General features: G+C 48.0%; 1 protein-coding gene across 3 annotated transcripts in view; it reads right to left on the bottom strand.

Moving 5' to 3' along the window:
• The window catches only part of ZC3H18 (zinc finger CCCH-type containing 18), a 68,800-nt gene that overhangs the window by 3,513 nt on the left and 47,959 nt on the right, over window positions 1-17,328 (bottom strand). For 2 of the 3 annotated variants that reach the window (XM_081106988.1, XM_081106986.1), the window contains 7 exons: window positions 10,162-10,353; window positions 8,920-9,045; window positions 5,022-5,126; window positions 3,089-3,232; window positions 2,562-2,621; window positions 996-1,156; window positions 556-755 (listed from right to left, as the gene is read on the bottom strand). In XM_081106988.1, coding sequence (XP_080963114.1) covers window positions 556-755; window positions 996-1,156; window positions 2,562-2,621; window positions 3,089-3,232; window positions 5,022-5,126; window positions 8,920-9,045; window positions 10,162-10,353 — 988 coding nt within the window. Of the gene's footprint in view, window positions 1-555; window positions 759-995; window positions 1,157-2,561; window positions 2,622-3,088; window positions 3,233-5,021; window positions 5,127-8,919; window positions 9,046-10,161; window positions 10,354-17,328 lie in introns of all 3 variants that reach the window. The other variant, XM_081106987.1, reaches the window with a different exon arrangement.

Here is a 17,328-nt window from a genome sequence, read left to right as displayed (position 1 = left end):
TCAAATGGCCATTTGGTCCCCACTTGGTCTCAGTCCCAGGATGAGCTGAAGGTACGTGGCTCCCTGGAGCTCTCACCAGATGTGCCTAGGGCAGCCGTGGCAAACTATGGCCCGTGGGCCGGATCTGGCGCATTTGAAATGAATAAAACTATTGAAAAAAAAGACCGTTGCTGCAACCGGTTTGGCTCAGTGGATAGAGCGTCGGCCTGCGGACTGAAAGGTCCCAGGTTCGATTCCGGTCAAGGGCATGTACCTGGGTTGCGGGCACATCCCCAGTGGGAGATGTGCAGGAGGCAGCTGATCGATGTTTCTCTCTCATCAATGTTTCTAACTCTCTATCTCTCTCCCTTCCTCTCTGTAAAAAATCAATAAAATATATATTAAAAAAAAAAAAAAAAAGACCGTACCCTTTTATGTAATGATGTTTACTTTGAATTTATATTAGTTCACACAAACACTCCATCCATGCTTTTGTTCCGGCCCTCCGGTCCAGTTTAAGAACCCATTGTGGCCCTCGAGTCAAAAAGTTTGCCCACCCCTGGCCTAGGGCCTCACCTTGTTCAGCAGTGTCAACTTGATCTCCTTGTGTGCCACAAATGTACCCTGCTGGGGCTGTCCAGAGGGTGCCTGCTGGGGAGTTGTGGGCTGCTGGGAGGATTTACTTCCTGTGGAAGATTTTGAGGATTTGGGGGGCTGTGTGGATGAATCCCTTTTCCGCTTATCCTCTTTAACGCCATCTTCTTTTTTAGATTTTCCTGCTGACAAAAAATGCTTGGTCATGGTCACTGATACTAGATAGCGGTTTCCTAAGTGCCACTCGGTGGAGGGGTGCATTATCAAGCAGGCAACATGTGCACAGGGACGAAACTGGGAGTCACCATGCTCGTCTGACCAGCTGCACGCAGTGCTGACTGAGGCTACATGCACCCTCCTTCCACGAAGAGCCAGACTCTCCTCTGGAGCCACTACAGCCAGGACACAAGGAGCCCCCATACCTTTCTCCTTCTTGGTCTGGGCTGGGGTGGGGGACCGTGAGCTGGCTGAGGACACAGGGCTGGCCAGGTCTGCGTACATGTCGTCCGAGTCCATGCTGTGCACTGAGCTGCTGCTTGACGTGGCGCTGGACACTGAGGAGACGCTGCTCACGCTCAAGGACCTAGACACATAAAAGCCCATGTCTCTGACTGAGGACGGGTTGATTGGGTAGAGGGGGGCATTCCTATGTCTATTTTCCCCAATTCCCAGTTTAAGGAACGTGTACCCACCAAACCTGAAATTTCAGAGGGGACTCTGGGTAGTTTAAAGGTGCCACATAGTGTGTAGATGCTCACACCATTTGCTGGACAAGAACATATGAGTAAGCGTGACTCAAGAGTTAGTGATGATAGAACTGAGAGTCCTGGTTAATGATGCACAACACAGGGAGAGCTTCAACCTGCAGACACCAGACACTAGATGGGAGATGGCTTTAACCATGGCATGTCTCAGGAAAGTATGCAACGACGGCCAATCTCACAGGTCCTTGGTTCTTTCACAGCCCATGTTGCACAAGGACTTGAAATGCACAAAGCTGCCGAAACCGGTTTGGCTCAGTGGATAGAGCGTCGGCCTGCGGACTGAAAGGTCCCAGGTTCGATTCCGGTCGGGGGCATGTACCTGGGTTGTGGGCACATCCCCGGTGGGGGATGTGCAGGAGGCGGCTGGTCGATGTTTCTCTCTCATCGATATTTCTGACTCTCTATCTCTCTCCCTTCCTCTCTGTAAAAAATCAATAAAATATATTAAAAAAAAAAAGAAAAAAAAAAAGAAATGCACAAAGCTGCTACATCAGTGTCTGCTGAGTACTCTCTCTTTAGCTCTGAGAAAACACCAATCACTGTTCTCTAAAGTTGTCAGATGCTGGACAAGGGAGGGGGAAAGAAAGAAAGCCCAAGATTTTTTTTTTAAAGGTTAGGTCTTTAAACCTATTTAGAAAGATTTGGGCAAATGTATATAAACCACCTGCTGCCTAGAACTAAGAGAAAGTTTGACTTAAGGGACCTAAGGACTGATCAATACTGTTTTCTTTTTAAACACCCAAATAACAGAATTCTTTTCTACTTATTTTCTCAGGTTAAAAAAAAAAAAGGCTGTCCCCAGCAGCCTCAGGCATAACAGGCCAGGGCAGGACCCAACCCTCCACACAAAATGAGCACGAAGCCTCCATGTGAGCCTCTTTCAGTCCTGACCTGGAAGCACCCTGGCTTCAAGCCTGCCAGGGGCTTATGGGGACAGAGGGCGTCCCAGCCCCTCCACATGCTTGGAGCCACTGGACCAGGCTCCCTACTCTGTGAGCATCAGTCCATTCTCTTCTCTGCATCCAGGTGGAGATAGCCAGCCAGCCACGCTGCTCCTGAACAGCACTGACTGACAGCTATCAGCTGTTAGCCACAGGCTGCCTGATGGGGGGAAAGGCTCACACCTGAGGTGACCTCTCCTAAGGTCCTGGATCCTGACTGGGAGGCAGGAGCAGGGGCAAAGAAGCTGATGGGGACTGGGGCCAGAGAGATGCTGAAAATAACCTGGATCTGGAACTAGAGCCGCTGTAGCTGCTGCCACTGCCACTGCCACTGATGGTCCGCCTGCAACACAATCGAAAGTCCCGTCACATCTCTGAAGACTCGACAAAGGGCAGACAGTCTCTCTTCAAAACCAGGGCTAATCACTGGTCCGAGACAGATGTTTAACCAGTAACTTGCCACAGACTCAGAAGTGGGTAGGTCTCTATTTTCTTTTAAGTGCATTTTTTTCTTCTCAAAAAATAAACTTCTCTTCAGTGTCTTCCCCCCATCCCGCAACTGCCTCTTTCCAGGGAAGATTCTGGCTGTCAAGGGAGTGCCTTCCCACCTCAGGTGGAGCAGTGAGATGGGCTCATGACTCCCATGGGGAAACAGGCTCAGTGAGGTGGCCTAACTAGCCCCAAACCTCACAGATCAGGGATAGAATGGGTTCCTGGCCTGGGTTGCTTTGTCCAGGAGATCCCCTCCCCTAGTCCTGGCACCAAAGAGACAGAAATCCCCATGAGGCTCCCCAAGAGTAGTGTGCTTACCTCCTGGGGGGGGTCCTGGCTTGGCGCTCCCTCCTCCTGGCTTCCCGAGGGTCTCCTGGCTTGGCAGGCTCAGGGGTGGGGGCAGTGGTCTTGGGGGCCTGTGGTGGGGCTGGAGGTGGGGCTGGTTTCTTCACCATCTTCTCTCTGTGTCATGAGATGCAAAGAGGTCAGACCTGGTGGAGGAGCCCAGCCAACGACCTCAGGGTGTGACTCCAGGGTGCATCGCCAGGAAGGCCAGGTGGGCTCTTGGAACGTTTCTGAAGCTTCAGGCCTACTTCTCCCGACAGGCGGGAGCCGGAGGTGCGTCAGCAGCAAGAAGATGGCTCATCTGAGAGCTTTTGAGAATCGCTGAGAGCTGGCGCTGTGCTCCCCCAGACCTCCTGTCCCACATGTGGGGGTGGCCCCTGAGGGTGCTGCAGCATGTTCACATGTGGAAACCACACTGCAGTAAAGAAAACAACCCCCAAAGCTTGTTTTTTTCTATCTGCTAATTGTTTTAGTGGTGCTGAGCACTCCTGATTCAGATGGAGTACAGAGCACGTGCCTATCAGAGACCCTGTCAACAAAGTGATCTCAGCAGGAAACAAAGTCTTGGTCAAAAGCACAGTGTCAGAGGGGAGTCAAATCTTTGCTGATGAAAATGCAGAAGCGAAGCATGCATCCTGCATGACTGTCTGTGAAGTCCTGGTAGGGGAACAGCCACTGCAGGGGCTGGAGTGTCTGGCCTGTGCAGTCTCACAGGTTTGTTAACCTGCATTGAATGGTACAATGTAGATGGATGAGTTGTGTTGTTCATAAATTATATCTCAATACAATCCTATCTAGAGTAATATGCAAATTAACCATCACTCCACGACAAAATGGCGGCGCCCATAGTGGCTGGGGCGGGACATTGGCGGCGTCTCCCCAGCAACCAGCAGGCAGGCGTGGCCTGCAGGCAGCACCCAGCAGGGCCTGCTTGGCCATCGCCAGGGCAACCCGGGAGCAGGCAAGTGCAGCCTGCAGGCAGCATCCAGCAGGGCCTGCTTGCCCATGGCCATGGTGTGGAGCAGGCAGGCCCTGCAGAGAGCAGAGAACCATGGGGAGCAGGCCTAAGCCATCAGTAGGACATCCCCTGAGGGCTCCTGGATTGGAGAGGGTGCAGGTCAGGCTGAGGGACCCCCCACCCCCTGTGCATGAATTTCGTGCACTGGGCCTCTAGTTCATTTATGAAAGTTAGCTGTTCAGGATTCCCTAAGTGTTTCTGAGGCCTTTTAGCTCACTCCATTTAGGATAAAACACTGGTAGTATGCAGCATTTCAAAGCCTATTATACAGCAGGTATGGGCTCTTTCCCCACTAAACAAGTAACTACTATAAGAACAAGTCAGGAAGCAGGGGCTATCACAAGGACAGGGCCCAAGGCAGGTATGCAGGTCCAGTCTGCTCACATGGAGGCTGCCTTGCCCCTTAGGTGGCAGGATTGATGTCACAGAGAATTAACCACCGACCTCCCTAAAGTGCCTGGCTGAGAACTACATGTCAGGTGTTATAGAATTTAGGTGTTCGTATAGTTCTATATGTTTCTAACTTCTCCCATGAGCCATATCTATTGAGAAGGATCAATGTGACTTATTCCAGGAGCAGCAAAGGTGAAGAGGAGACAGAGTCTGGTAGGCTGCTCCTTTCAATGCATTGCAGACACAGCCCCAAGGCTGAGCGTGACAGGAACCTCCTCCCACCTGAATGCCTGGTAAGAGGGGGGCTGGTGGCTGCACTTCTTTGGAACCCCAAGGAGCACGGACATTACCACCCCCAAACAGTACATGGCCCCTAGGTCTACACGCCCACCTCTAAGGGTACTGTCTACAGTTCCCCTGGGGCTTGTCCACATATGAGATATGAGGGAGGGAGGCGGATGCTGAGTCAGCCTGGCCTGACCACTAAGCACTTACCCTGCTTTCCCAGGAGGCAGAGCTGGCTCCCCCTTGGTTCGGACAGAAGGTCTGTGTGGAGAAGGCGTTGGAGAGGGGGACGGGGAAGAGGAAAACGATCGGGACCTAGGGAGTAAACAGAAGTGTGAAAAGGGAGCACCACAGTGCCCTTGTCCAAGTATGAGCATGCTGGGGATGCCACCTCAAATTCACAGAGGCCACCATGAATTTCTACTTATTTGCCTCAGATTCCTACTTATTTACAGGATTTCAGACAGTTCTTGGTCATTTCATAAAGTATATCGCCAGAGGGGAAAGGAGAGTGCTGAGGGGATAGCTGCTAACAACACTGGTGAGTCCTTCTGAGGCCCTGAGCCGTGGGGCATATAAGCATGGGCAGGACCTGAAGGGCACAGGCTCTGCTCTCTGTGTGCGTATGAAACCACAATGAGGAGACACACAGCCTGACCAGGCCCTGGCAGCATGGGAGAAATGGAAGGCCTAGTGGGGCACCTCCACTCAGGTGGGTGGCCCCAGGAATGGCCAGCACCACAGGCCCACACACAGACGTGACAGTGCTATGCGGCAGAGACTGGTCTGGCCCAGGGAGTGTTCCAGCTAAAGCAGTGGTCAGCAAACTCATTAGTCAACAGAGCCAAATACCAACAGTACAATGATTGAAATTTATTTTGAGAGCCAAATTTTTTAAACTTAAACTATATAGGTAGGTACATTGTTATTAACTTAATTAGGGTCCTCCTAAGGCTTAGGAAGAGCCACACTCAAGGGGCCAAAGAGCCGCATGTGGCTCACAAGCCGCAGTTTGCTGACCACAGAGCTAAAGGATACAAGTGAGCTCATTTGGATACAAGTTGCAGGGGTCAGAAGGATGGACGAAGTGCTGGACTGGGTGGAGGCATGGCCTGGCCAGGTTGCTGGCCCCACCATTCAGGATTCACACAACATCACACAGGAGGCAACCCTTTAAAAGGTTTATGGGTTTGCTGTATTTTTCTCCTACTTAGAAATGGTCATGTAAGATTTTTGACACTTTCAGCCAAGCAACACCAACAGCTAAGCTAAGATTGGGCTTTTGCAGTCACACATGCTGCAATGTATAGAGACAGAGCTATATAGGAAAAATGCTCTTTTCTCCTGTCTTCACACTCACTGCCTTTGGCTGGGCAGCCTGCCATAGGAGACAGGAAGGAATGCCAGGTTCACTTCCAAGCTTCTGTAACACTGTGCAGCCCGGAATCACCACATGGTGGGGGTGGGAGTGTCACCTCCTCAGAGTAACCTCATCCCTGGTTCCCATTCCTCAGAAGGCTGCTGCAGAGCCAATGCCCACCTGGCGTGCTGCAGGGGGGCACTCTGCTCATGCTCTCAGGTACACATGGGCCTGCCTAGGAGCCAGCAGAGGCATGGAGCCAGGGAAGAGGTGTGCTGAGTGATGGACATTGGAACAGTATAAACACAAGTCACGGGGAAGGGAAGTGGTGAAAAAGGGCACCTAATTTTGTGGAAATGGCTAATTTCCAAACTAAAAATATCTGAAACTGGTTCAGTATACAGGGCTGTGTCCTGAGTGGAGTTTCTTTAGAAATGGATGACGAGGAGGCCAAGCATCCTCCTTGGGGTCCACCTCCTGAAAGAGCAACCGCGTTTCCGCTGACTCTCGTGCTTGCAGCCCCCTCCCCTCCACACCTAACTCAGCATGAAGAGCCTGGCAAGCCCACCAGGCTGAGGTGGTTCTTTTGTCTGCTGTTTGTAGCCTTGGGCCTTGTCGTAGCTGTCCCAGTCCTGTCCCTGACCTTAGAGACTCAATGCCATAGGGCCTTCTTAATCTCTCCCGTGTCCACTGAATACATACAAGAAAAACTGTAGGTAACTTCCACATGTGATTTCTAAAATTTCCAAGTTTCCCAGCTTAGTCTCAGGCTTCTTCCTGCAGCTTACCAGCCTTGTTTCTTAAATGAAGCCATACAAGGTTTCTCCCATGCCGGGGTCCAGCCCCAGCGGGTCCAGGGGTCCCCAAAGGTGTGGACGGAGTCGGCGAAGAAGGAATGACACAGAGGCAGCGTTCAGTTGATCAGCAGCCTAGCCAGGATCTCCAGCCAAGTTCTGGTTAGGATCTCCAGAGGGGTTCTGCTTAGGGTCTCCAGCCAGGTTCTGTGTCCATGTTTTCTTGCTAGGTTCTCCAGGTTCTCCAACCAGGTTCTGTAGCCATGTTCCCTCGCTAGGTTCTCCAGCCAGGTTCTGTCTAGGTTCTCCAGCCAGGTTCAGTCACCAGGTTCTAGTCAGGTTCTCTTGCCAATTTCTGTAGTCAGGTTCAGTCCAGGATCTTTTGCCATGTTCTCTCGCTAGGTTCTGTCTCTAGGTTCTGAGGCCAGTTTCTGTCCAGGATCTTTTGCCATGTTCTCTCCAGCGAAGTTCTTCTGTCTCTAGAGAACGTTCTGTGTAGGTTCTGTGCAGGTTCTGTGCCTAGGTTCTGTCTCCCTCTCTCTCTCTTGCTGTCTTGTTACATCTGTATTTATACCAGTTGATTCAATCCTATCAATCTCTATTACAAAGGTTAGGGCGTTTCTTATCTCCATTCCAGGGAGTAAAGATTATGTAGCTTAAGCATGATTGTTCATAGTTAAAGTGATTAATTACCCACCTGGCACTTAGTTAAGAGGTTTTATTCCCTCCCTAACTTCAGGGGAAAATCCCTACCTTGGGTAACAACCTTTCTCAGAGACCTTGGTTAAAACACATAGTGCCAAGAAGGGGAGCAAATATATTAAGAACAGTATGCCATATATGCCAGGTCCCTTGAAACAGCAAGGATGGACCGGCTCCCGGCACTCCCATTGTTGATGCTCTGATTAATAGCTTTCTGTCTTTCACCTCATCTCCTACAGGCAGCATTCCATGACTGGCAGCTGTTCTTGGTACTGCTTCAACTTCTGGCAGGAAAATTGTGAGGCCCTAGGACCCATAGCTGACCCTCCAGACACACTTAGAAAAAGGTTTTCTTTCTTTATTTTTTAAATATGTTTTTATTGATTTTTTTATAGAGAGAGGAAGGGAGAGAGGGAGAGAGAGAGATAGGAACACCGATGAGAGAAACATCCATTGGCTGCCTCCTGCATGTCCCCTACTGGGGATTGAGAGCTTGTAACCTGGGCGTGTGCCCTGACCGGAAACTGAACCGGCAACCTTTTGGTACATGGGAAAATGCCCAACCAACTGAGCCACACCAGCCAGGACAGGTTTGCTTTTTTTTTTCAAGGTTATTGATATGCACAAGATTCAACATTCGTGGAAAACAGGCCCACATATCATCTACTGTTTGTTCTACAGCCCACTTAAAATGTTAACTTGACTACCAGATTTAATAGCTCTAACGATCTAATGCTGTTCTAATCCTCTTGACAACTGCCCTAAAGTAAGATTGGCTGCCAGGAAGTAGTGCCACTGTGAGACAACAAACCACTGCAAGATAAACAGGTCCACTTATTCCCCAAACATCTAGTGATATGCTTCCCAAAGAAGCGTGTGTGTATATGTACGTGTGGGTATGTATATGGGTGTCTGTATGTGTGTGATGCCTGATTTCTGATTATAGCATGCTTCCAGAACAGGCCAACATAGGTGCTTTGTCCCCTGATATGCACTGTGTGTTAAGATCTCCCAGCGCATGCAGTTTGTTAATTGGCCCCTCACTATGTATTCCGTAGAATGTACCACAAGACACGTAACTTGGTGAGACTATTCTGAAAACAGCACCTGGAAGAACACTGTCAGGATGGAGACATGCCATAGAGACATACACACCCAGATATGCACTACACACACACACACACACACACACACACACAGGATAGAGACTTGGGACGACTTGGGCCACACCCAATAAGCTCTGGGGACATACCTGGACTGGCTGCCTGAGAAGGAGCTGTGTCTGGAAGACCGGCTAGAGTAGGAGCTGTAGGATGAGGACCGGGACCGAGACCTGGACGAACCAGAGCCAGAGTAGGAGGAGGACCGTGAAGACGACCTAGAGCATCAAGGGGGAGAGAAGAGAGACCAGGTCTTTCTCTACCTTGCCCTGCCCACCGATGCCAGGCCTGCTGTCCTCAGATACAACAGGGCTATATTCACATCCAGATAAATACCCCTTCACAGAGACACACTCACCCAGATACACCCACCCACATATACCCCCCAGACACACCCACCCCTCTAGATACATCCCCCTCACAGACACACTGACCCAGATACACCTGCTCCACAGATACAACCTCCTCCAAACACACACACCTACCCAGATACGCACTCCCTTCACACAGACACACACACACAGATATATTCCCCGCACTCACATATACCCCACCACACTCATACAGACACACCTGCCCTTTGGACACCCTTGTGGACATGCTTAGTCCCACCCTCCTTTTGGTGGGAATGGTGTTTAGAAACCAAGACCTGGATGCTGGGTATCTCACTGTTATTTTTTTGTTTTGTTTTGTGTATCTCACTGTTGCTGTGACACAGCTCCCAGGCCCTCAGTGTACAGAGCCAGGATACATGTGCCTGTGTGTGCAGGTGTCTGTGCACACATGTGCCTGCATATTTCTCTATCTGTCCATCTGTGCATGTAGTGAACCCTGACTCCACACTGATATTTCCAGTTCCCGTCTAACACTGCGGCTCCCCTGGGTCCCCTTTCCGATCTGTAGTGTCTCTTTCTGGCAGGGAAGAGACCCAGCTCTCACCATCCATGACATCCTCACTTGTTTGCGCAGAGCTAGTATATACACAGGTTTCAGAGCTGCTAACCCTGGCTCCCATCGGTCTCTCCTCTCAGTGCCTCTCCCGGAGTGACCCAGGCAAGCATTCTCTCCAAACACTCCCTGCCCCCCGCCCCTGGTTCACTGGCCAGGTCTGTGTTCTACTCTGAGTTGCCCGCATCCTGGCTGATCTCAATATGTGAAGCTGTAACATGGTTCTAAGTGCCAGTCTAGTTTGCTGCTAACGCTGTAGCACCCAGTTACTCAGTAAGTTGAGACCAACAAATGCCTGTTTAGTCTTACTGAGTTTTCCCCAGACCATGACAATATCACTCCTGTGTGTTTATGAACCAGCTGTTCACACCAGCCTGCCTCCTTACCTGGAGGAATTGGAGGCAGAGGCTGATGAGGCTGACGTTTTTCGACGCCTTCGTGCACGGCTAGGAGAGACCGATACACCAAGTTTCTTCTTGGGAGACTTGGACCGGCGCCAAGGGTCTTTCCACTCATCTGCTCGCTTCACCTGTGGCCCAGCGGAGACTGCCTCCTTCTTTGGTGGCTCAGCTTGTCGGCTAAAAACACAGAGAGGTTAGCAATTCTCAGGCTACCTTCCATTTGACAGTATTGCTACTTTGTGAAAGAAACTGAGATGTGAGATTATGATCTAAGTGGCTTATCTGAGAAATGCCTGAAAAATAATGGGTCATCTACAAGAGGTAGCAGATATTCCACTTAAAACAATAATTATCTTGGAACAATAATTATCTCTCCATAAATGGTTTCTGCTCACATGTGTCTTTTTCAGGGGAACACCCATCTTTCTCCTTCACTGTATCTAACTATACTGGTGTTTCCTTTTTGTAGTATATTACTTATTGAATTCCTATCTTCCCCAATAGAGTGTAAGCTCTGAGAATGACAGGGAAGGAATCAGCCTTATCTAACACATATTCTCTAGAGCTGGTACACAATAAATACTTATGAAATTAAAGGATAACAAAGTTTTTTTTTTATTAGAAATTTTGTGAGTTAACAAACCCAAGTCTTAAAAACACTGGTTTAATTCATCCAGAGAACATCCTGATTAAAACCCCAGTGTCCAACTGAGGGCTGGTAGGTTATCAAGAGGAGACTCTGCTGAGCTCAATAGCAATTCTTCTAACTCCTGGCCAAACTATGTAAACACTAACTACAGGTGGGCAGATGAGACCAACTGGAAACAAATCAAGGCCTAAACGTGAAAGCCACAATCTGCACTGGAGAACTGGGAGTGAGTGAAGGGAGGCGGCAGTCACGCGGTCCCAACTGTGGGAGCCCACCCACCACTGTCCATGAGCTCAGGGTGCAGAGAAAGTGGGAGTGGGAAGCTCAGAAGCCCTTGGGAAGAAGCTCAGCACCAAATCAGAAACACCTACAAACCTAAACATCCCCCCTAAACATGAGCCGAAGTGGAGTTCCCACCCACAGCAGTGTAATATGAAGGTATCTGCTGGACCTGTGATTTTTAAAAATTCAAATATTGCCGAAACCAGTCTGGCTCAGTGGATAGAGCGTCGGCCTGCGGACTGAAGGGTCCCAGGTTCGATTCCGGTCAAGGGCATGTACCTGGGTTGCGGGCGTATCTCCAGTGGGAGATGTGCAGGAGGCAGCTGATCGATGTTTCTCTCTCATCGATGTTTCTGATTCTCTATCTCTCTCCCTTCCTCTCTGTAAGAAATTAATAACATATATTTAAAAAAAAATTCAAATATTATAAGTTCATTCAAAATTTTTTAAAAATACAGAAAGACAAGAAAATAAAAGTCCTGCTATCTCAACTCTCCAGGGACAGCCAAGATTTCGCATCTCGGCACGTCCTCTCCATCTCTTTTTTCCTACAATGTACGCTTGCACGTGTGCTCACACTCACTCTAGACACAGCTGGGACCTGCCTGTGACTGCTGGGCTAGGCAGGAGCAGCTCTTCCTGTCACCCGTTTGTGGAGATGTGGTCTTTCTCGACTGTGTGGCAATTCACTGTCAGATGTTACATAATCTGAATGTTTCCACACGGTTAGCTGTTTTTTTAACTTTTAGAAAACACAAATAACATTAAAATGACCCTTTATATATAAATCTTACGGACATCTTTTTTTTTTTTTTAAGGTCAAATGCCTAGGAAGTGAAACCAGTGGGTCAAAACAAACGAGCATTTTACAGATTTGTGGTAGACTGTCCAACATTTTACCCTAAAGTGAAAAACCGACTTATAATAACCCCACCAGTATGAGGTGTCCATTTTATCTGACTCTCAACAATGCTGGGTTCCTGCGTTACCAGTGAAACACCGTAAGCACCACCAGAGAAAAATAAACCCTAAATGCTTGCAACTGTGGGGTCTTCAAAGTCTAGATGGTTCATACTAAACCTTGTTCTTGCTAAACGTTAAAATGTAGCCCAGTATTTTGTTTGACTGATGAGACTGACTGAAACCCAACAACGGCAAATACTGGTTCCCATTTGTTCCTATTGGTACCTCCAAGGCTGGAAGTTTCTGTCTTCTATACGTCCTGACACCTGTGAGTTCTGGTCGTCTGTTTTGTTCTTGGCCAATTTTCTCGTAAGCTCTTCAGTTACAAAGAATTGGAACCCTTTCCCAGGTTACTTGTTTTTTAAGGTTTTGGGTGATGGTGTCTAACATATAGAACATAACATTTTAACTGTCAAAGAAATTCCTTTTCCTTTTCTTGGGTAGCTTCTTATAGGCTTATAAAGTCTGTCTCCATTCCAAGTCATACTTGCATTTTTCTTTTAGTTGATCTAGAGTTTCTTTCGACTATTCCTGAAGCACTGGCTAACCAGCTCCTCTTTTCTAAACCGTTTGTGATGGGATGTTATCTTTTTTAAAAAAATATTTTTAAATTGATTTTTAGAGAGAAAGGAAGGGAGAAGGAGAGAGAGGGAGAAACAACGATGTAAAAATGTAACATTGACTAACTGCCTCCTGCATACCCTGCATGGGGATCGAGCCTGCAACCTGGGCATGTGCCCTGAATGGGAATCCAACCGTGACCTCCTGGTTCTTCTTCTTTTTTTTTTTTTTTAAATATATTTTATTGATTTTTTACAGGGAGGAAGGGAGAGGGATAGAGAGTTAGAAACATCGATCAGCTGCCTCCTGCACACCCCCTATTGGGGATGTGCCCGCAACCCAGGTACATGCCCTTGACCGGAATCAAACCTGGGACCCTTCAGTCCGCAGGCCGACGCTCTATCCACTGAGCCAAACCGGTTGCGGCATGGTTCTTAAGTTGATGCTCAACCACTGTATCACACTGGCTGGGCTGAATGATGATTATTTTCAATTTATAATGGGTTTATTGGGATGTTGAAAAGCATCTGCAGTTAAAATTCCAAACACTCTTAAACTCTGACCAACGACTTCTTGGTAGGTCCTGCCACTGTTTATCCATAGAAGATCTTTAGCAACAGTTAGACCCTGCTCCCCCAGTTCCACTGGGCTTTATTTATTTATTTTTAAAATATATTTTATTGATTTTTTACAGAGAGGAAGGGAGAGGTATAGAGAGTTGGGAACATCTATCAGCTGCCTCCTGCACACTCCCTACTGGGAATGTGCCCGCAACCAAGGTACATGCCCTTGATCTCAATCGAACCTGGGACCCTTTGGTCCCCAGGCCGACACTCTATCCACTGAGCCAAACCGGTTAGGGCTCCACTGGGCTTTAGATTAGAATGTTATTAAACTTATTAATAGCATCTTGCAATTATTCATGTCTTCTTTTGTGGGTGTCAGCAAAGGATAATAGTTTTCTTCATAAAAGGTCCTGCCTTTTTGGGGTAGGTTTTCAGTTACTATTATAAATTCTCTTCACCAGCATTTCAACATCTAGTTATATTATATCATAACATATAAAAACCATTATCTGTTGATATTTTCAGAACTGTTTAATCAATCCACCAAGTAGCAAGTTCCATGCCTACTATTTGCCAAGAGTAACATAACAGGAGCAACACCCAACATTTAAAAACTGTCCTAAGGACACACTAAATTGAGGCATAAAATCTCTGTTATCTTGGCCCAAACCCCGAGAGCTATTGCCACAATACCTCATAAGCATGTCTTCCTGGAAGAGTAATCCAGGAAGGAAGCAAAACCTGTCTGAGGATTCCAGCCTGTCATAGGCCACCAGGGAGCTGCTTTCACATTTATACTTCCTGTGTTCTTATTCTAAAAATGCAACAGGAAATGGAACACCTTGGTCACTAGGTTTTTCATTAGTCATCAAAGTGGTCCAGCTCTATCAACTTGCAGTCCTTCTAACAGGGAGAGAGGAACAGATGGAAATCAAGGGAATGATTCATGACACAGCTGTGACAGTACTGAAAGTTCTTGCTGTAGTGACTGGGAAAGAGAAAGAATGCTAAACCCTGCCCCATCACAGCATAGAAAAGAAAATCACTTGAGATCACAGACAGGTGACCGACACAGGCCTCCATAATCTTTTAGAGGAAATGTTTCCTCACCAGGAAGAATCTTTCATTCACTCTGGAGATAAGACTATGGGTTTCAAAAAAGGCTGGCTCCTTTAACAGTGCTGGAACAAGACCTGGAGGTGTCCCTAAAAATCTTTCATTTTCTGGGCTGGTGCCATGGATGGGCCTGAACACTCATACCACCTCCAGAGCAAGCCCTACACAGAGGGAGCATACAGCTGGCTCCACTTCTCCCTGAAAATCTTCTATATATATAAAAGGCTAATATGCAAAGTGTCCCCTCGGGAGTTCGACCACTCGCTATGATGTGCACTGACCACCAGAGGGCGGTGCGGAACGAAGGAAGGCCCCGGCTGGCAACTGGCAGCTGGGGAAGGGAGGCCCCGGCCAGCAGCCAGAAAGTCCCAATAGGCCCTGATTGCCGGCCAGGCCGTCCCGTGCACGAATATAGGTGGTACTTGGATGTAAAATCATGCAGTTGGCACAAAATGAAGATCAGGGATCACTGTGTTATTGAGTCACTCTGCAGACCACTAAAGTCAAATATTAATGAGCTAAACCTCAATTGGTTTCTCTCCCCTGACTTGGGGACCCAAACCAGAAAGTAATGTTTTCAGACTTGGATGCAAACTTAAGTATCTATTTTAAGTTTGAAAAGAATGACTGAATTAACAATAAAAAGTTCATTAAAAGTTCCATTTGGGCCTGCCGGCGTAGCTCAGTGGTTGAGCATTGACCAATGAACCAGGAGGTCACGGTTCGGTTCAATTCCCAGTCACAGCACATGCCTGAGTTGCGGACTCAGTCCCCAGTGTAGGGTGTGCAGGAGGCAGCCAGTCAGTGATTCTCTCTCATTATTGATGTTTCTATCTCTCTTTCCCTCTCCCTTCCTTTCTGAAATCAATAGAAAATATATTTTAAATAAAAGTTCCATTTGGGAAAAATGTTCATATTATATTGGGGAAGGGTAGAGGGAAGAGGCAAATCAGGTATGCTCCCAAACTCTCAAGCACAGTCAGTGTGGCAATGGGCCCACGCTGCAACAGCAGCAGTCATCTCCAGGTCATCTTTTCTACCTTTTCTCTTTATTCTTCAGAAAGTTTTCCAAACTTTCTTAAATCATCATGGTTTACATGTATTACAGAAAACACCTCAAACATTACCTAAAAGTTTTCCGTTTCTGCAAATAAAATCTTTTAATACCGTTAGCAAGTACATACTCTCAGGGATTTTACTAGTAATTGATTTTAGTGACATGTTCTCATCTCTTATAGGAACCTCCAAAGGAGAAGTGCCCCTGCTCACTGAACGAAGGCGCTGGAGTCTAAAGTAGCTCATACAGAACCCAACGCCACAAATATCAGTCCTCAACAGTATCTATACAAAACACCATTAGGGCCAGCAGAAGTTGTCCTGTGCACAGTAGCAAATTAAACATGACCCAGTCAGTAAGGGAACAATAACTAGAGAGCAGGGATTAGGCTGATGGCCCTGGAAATCCTGGTAAGGCTGGCACCTCTGACCATGGAGTCCATGAGCCAGGACCCCAAACAAGTTTGCTCAGGCTGTGAAGTCATTCTGGTGCCTCAAGCTGATGGCAGAGAAGTAGAGCTGCTTCTGCTTTCTGAGAGTGCAAGACATTGGAAGCCGAAGCCCTTCTCTCACTGAATGACAGCACCCCAGAAGAGAGCCTGGAAAACTAGAGACAAACTACACCCAAATGGAAAACAACAGGCTTGCCATGCCACCCACCAAAGACGAAGATGTAGATGGGAAGAAAACCCAACTGAATGGAAACAGCTGGTAAGACAGGACCTCAGCCAGAAGTACTGCCATCAAGAGCCAGTGGAATAGATCTGGAATTTGCATAACACTTCTAAACGGGGGAGAGGGAGGAAGGGGAAAGATGGAGGGAGAAGGATGACTCTTCAGTAATCTCTGACGGAAGAAGTGCCCTTACCAGGCACAGGTATGACATAATCTTATCTCCCAGGCACCCGATCCTTTGTTCAAGGCCATGGAGAGAGGCTCCAAGGAGCAGAGATCATCTGTTCTATGACTGTCAAACAAAATGTCACAACAAGACACAGCAAAGGGGCCTTGAGTCAACTCAGGAGGAGCTCACATCTTACATCACTGACAGGTGTTAGTGCCAATGATGCAAGGTGGCCATAGAGCATGTCTGGAAACTCCGATCTGGGCAACTGCCAGGTTTGGGGTCAAAGGTAAAAAAAGATAAAAAGAATGAAAGTTCATTTCTAAAATAAAAAAAGGATACACATCTAATATTTCAAAGAAAGGGAATTCGAAGTACACGGACTTTCTCTCAACCGAACTCACACTCAGTTTGGAGAAGCTCGGAATACTTTTCATGGCAGCTCCTCTGTGCTATTTCATCCAGGAACTTTTGTGGAACATTACAATGCTCACCTTCCTTAACACTGAGCAGAACTGGCCACGGAAGTCTCCAAGTGCACTCAGGGGCCACCACGCCCCTTTCCTGGACTACCCCGGGGGCCCCTCCTGCCTGGCCTCCAAGTGCACACTGCCTTTGAATCCCTTCCTGCCCTATGCCACACAAGACAGGAGGCTCCTAGTCCCAGCTCACCTGGGTGGATGCTTGCCAGCAGAAGAATCCCAATCCCTCCCTCCCTCTGGAATGCCCACCTTGAGTAAAGTCCCGTGCATTCCCCTCCAAGGACTATCATTACTTTTTACGATCCACCCAGCTGGCTGTAACCCCTCCTCCAACCTCTACCATGCTGCGTGGCCCTCTCTTATGGACCTACGCACAAGTAAGAATGTGATCTAACTTGTATTTCCCATTCCCATTTCTCAACTGTGTCTCTCACAGGACTGAGCAGAAGGCCTGTAGCACATGCCAACACATGTTGAATCAACAAGGCCAGAGCAAATCCCAGAACCCTGACAGGGTGGCTGTGATGGAGTAGGGCTTTCCAATGACAGTCCTTCCAAGGGAAGGTGGGAATAAGTTTTCCCTGGCGGGGGGTGGGGTGGGGGTGGGGGGTGGGGACGACACTTGGGGATAAA

This window comes from Myotis nattereri (assembly GCF_964212035.1).
Source record: "Myotis nattereri genome assembly, chromosome: 15".
Taxonomy (NCBI): domain Eukaryota; kingdom Metazoa; phylum Chordata; class Mammalia; order Chiroptera; family Vespertilionidae; genus Myotis; species Myotis nattereri.
The sequence above is the reverse complement of the archived record's forward strand: the minus strand, read 5'-3'. Positions and strand labels throughout refer to the sequence as shown.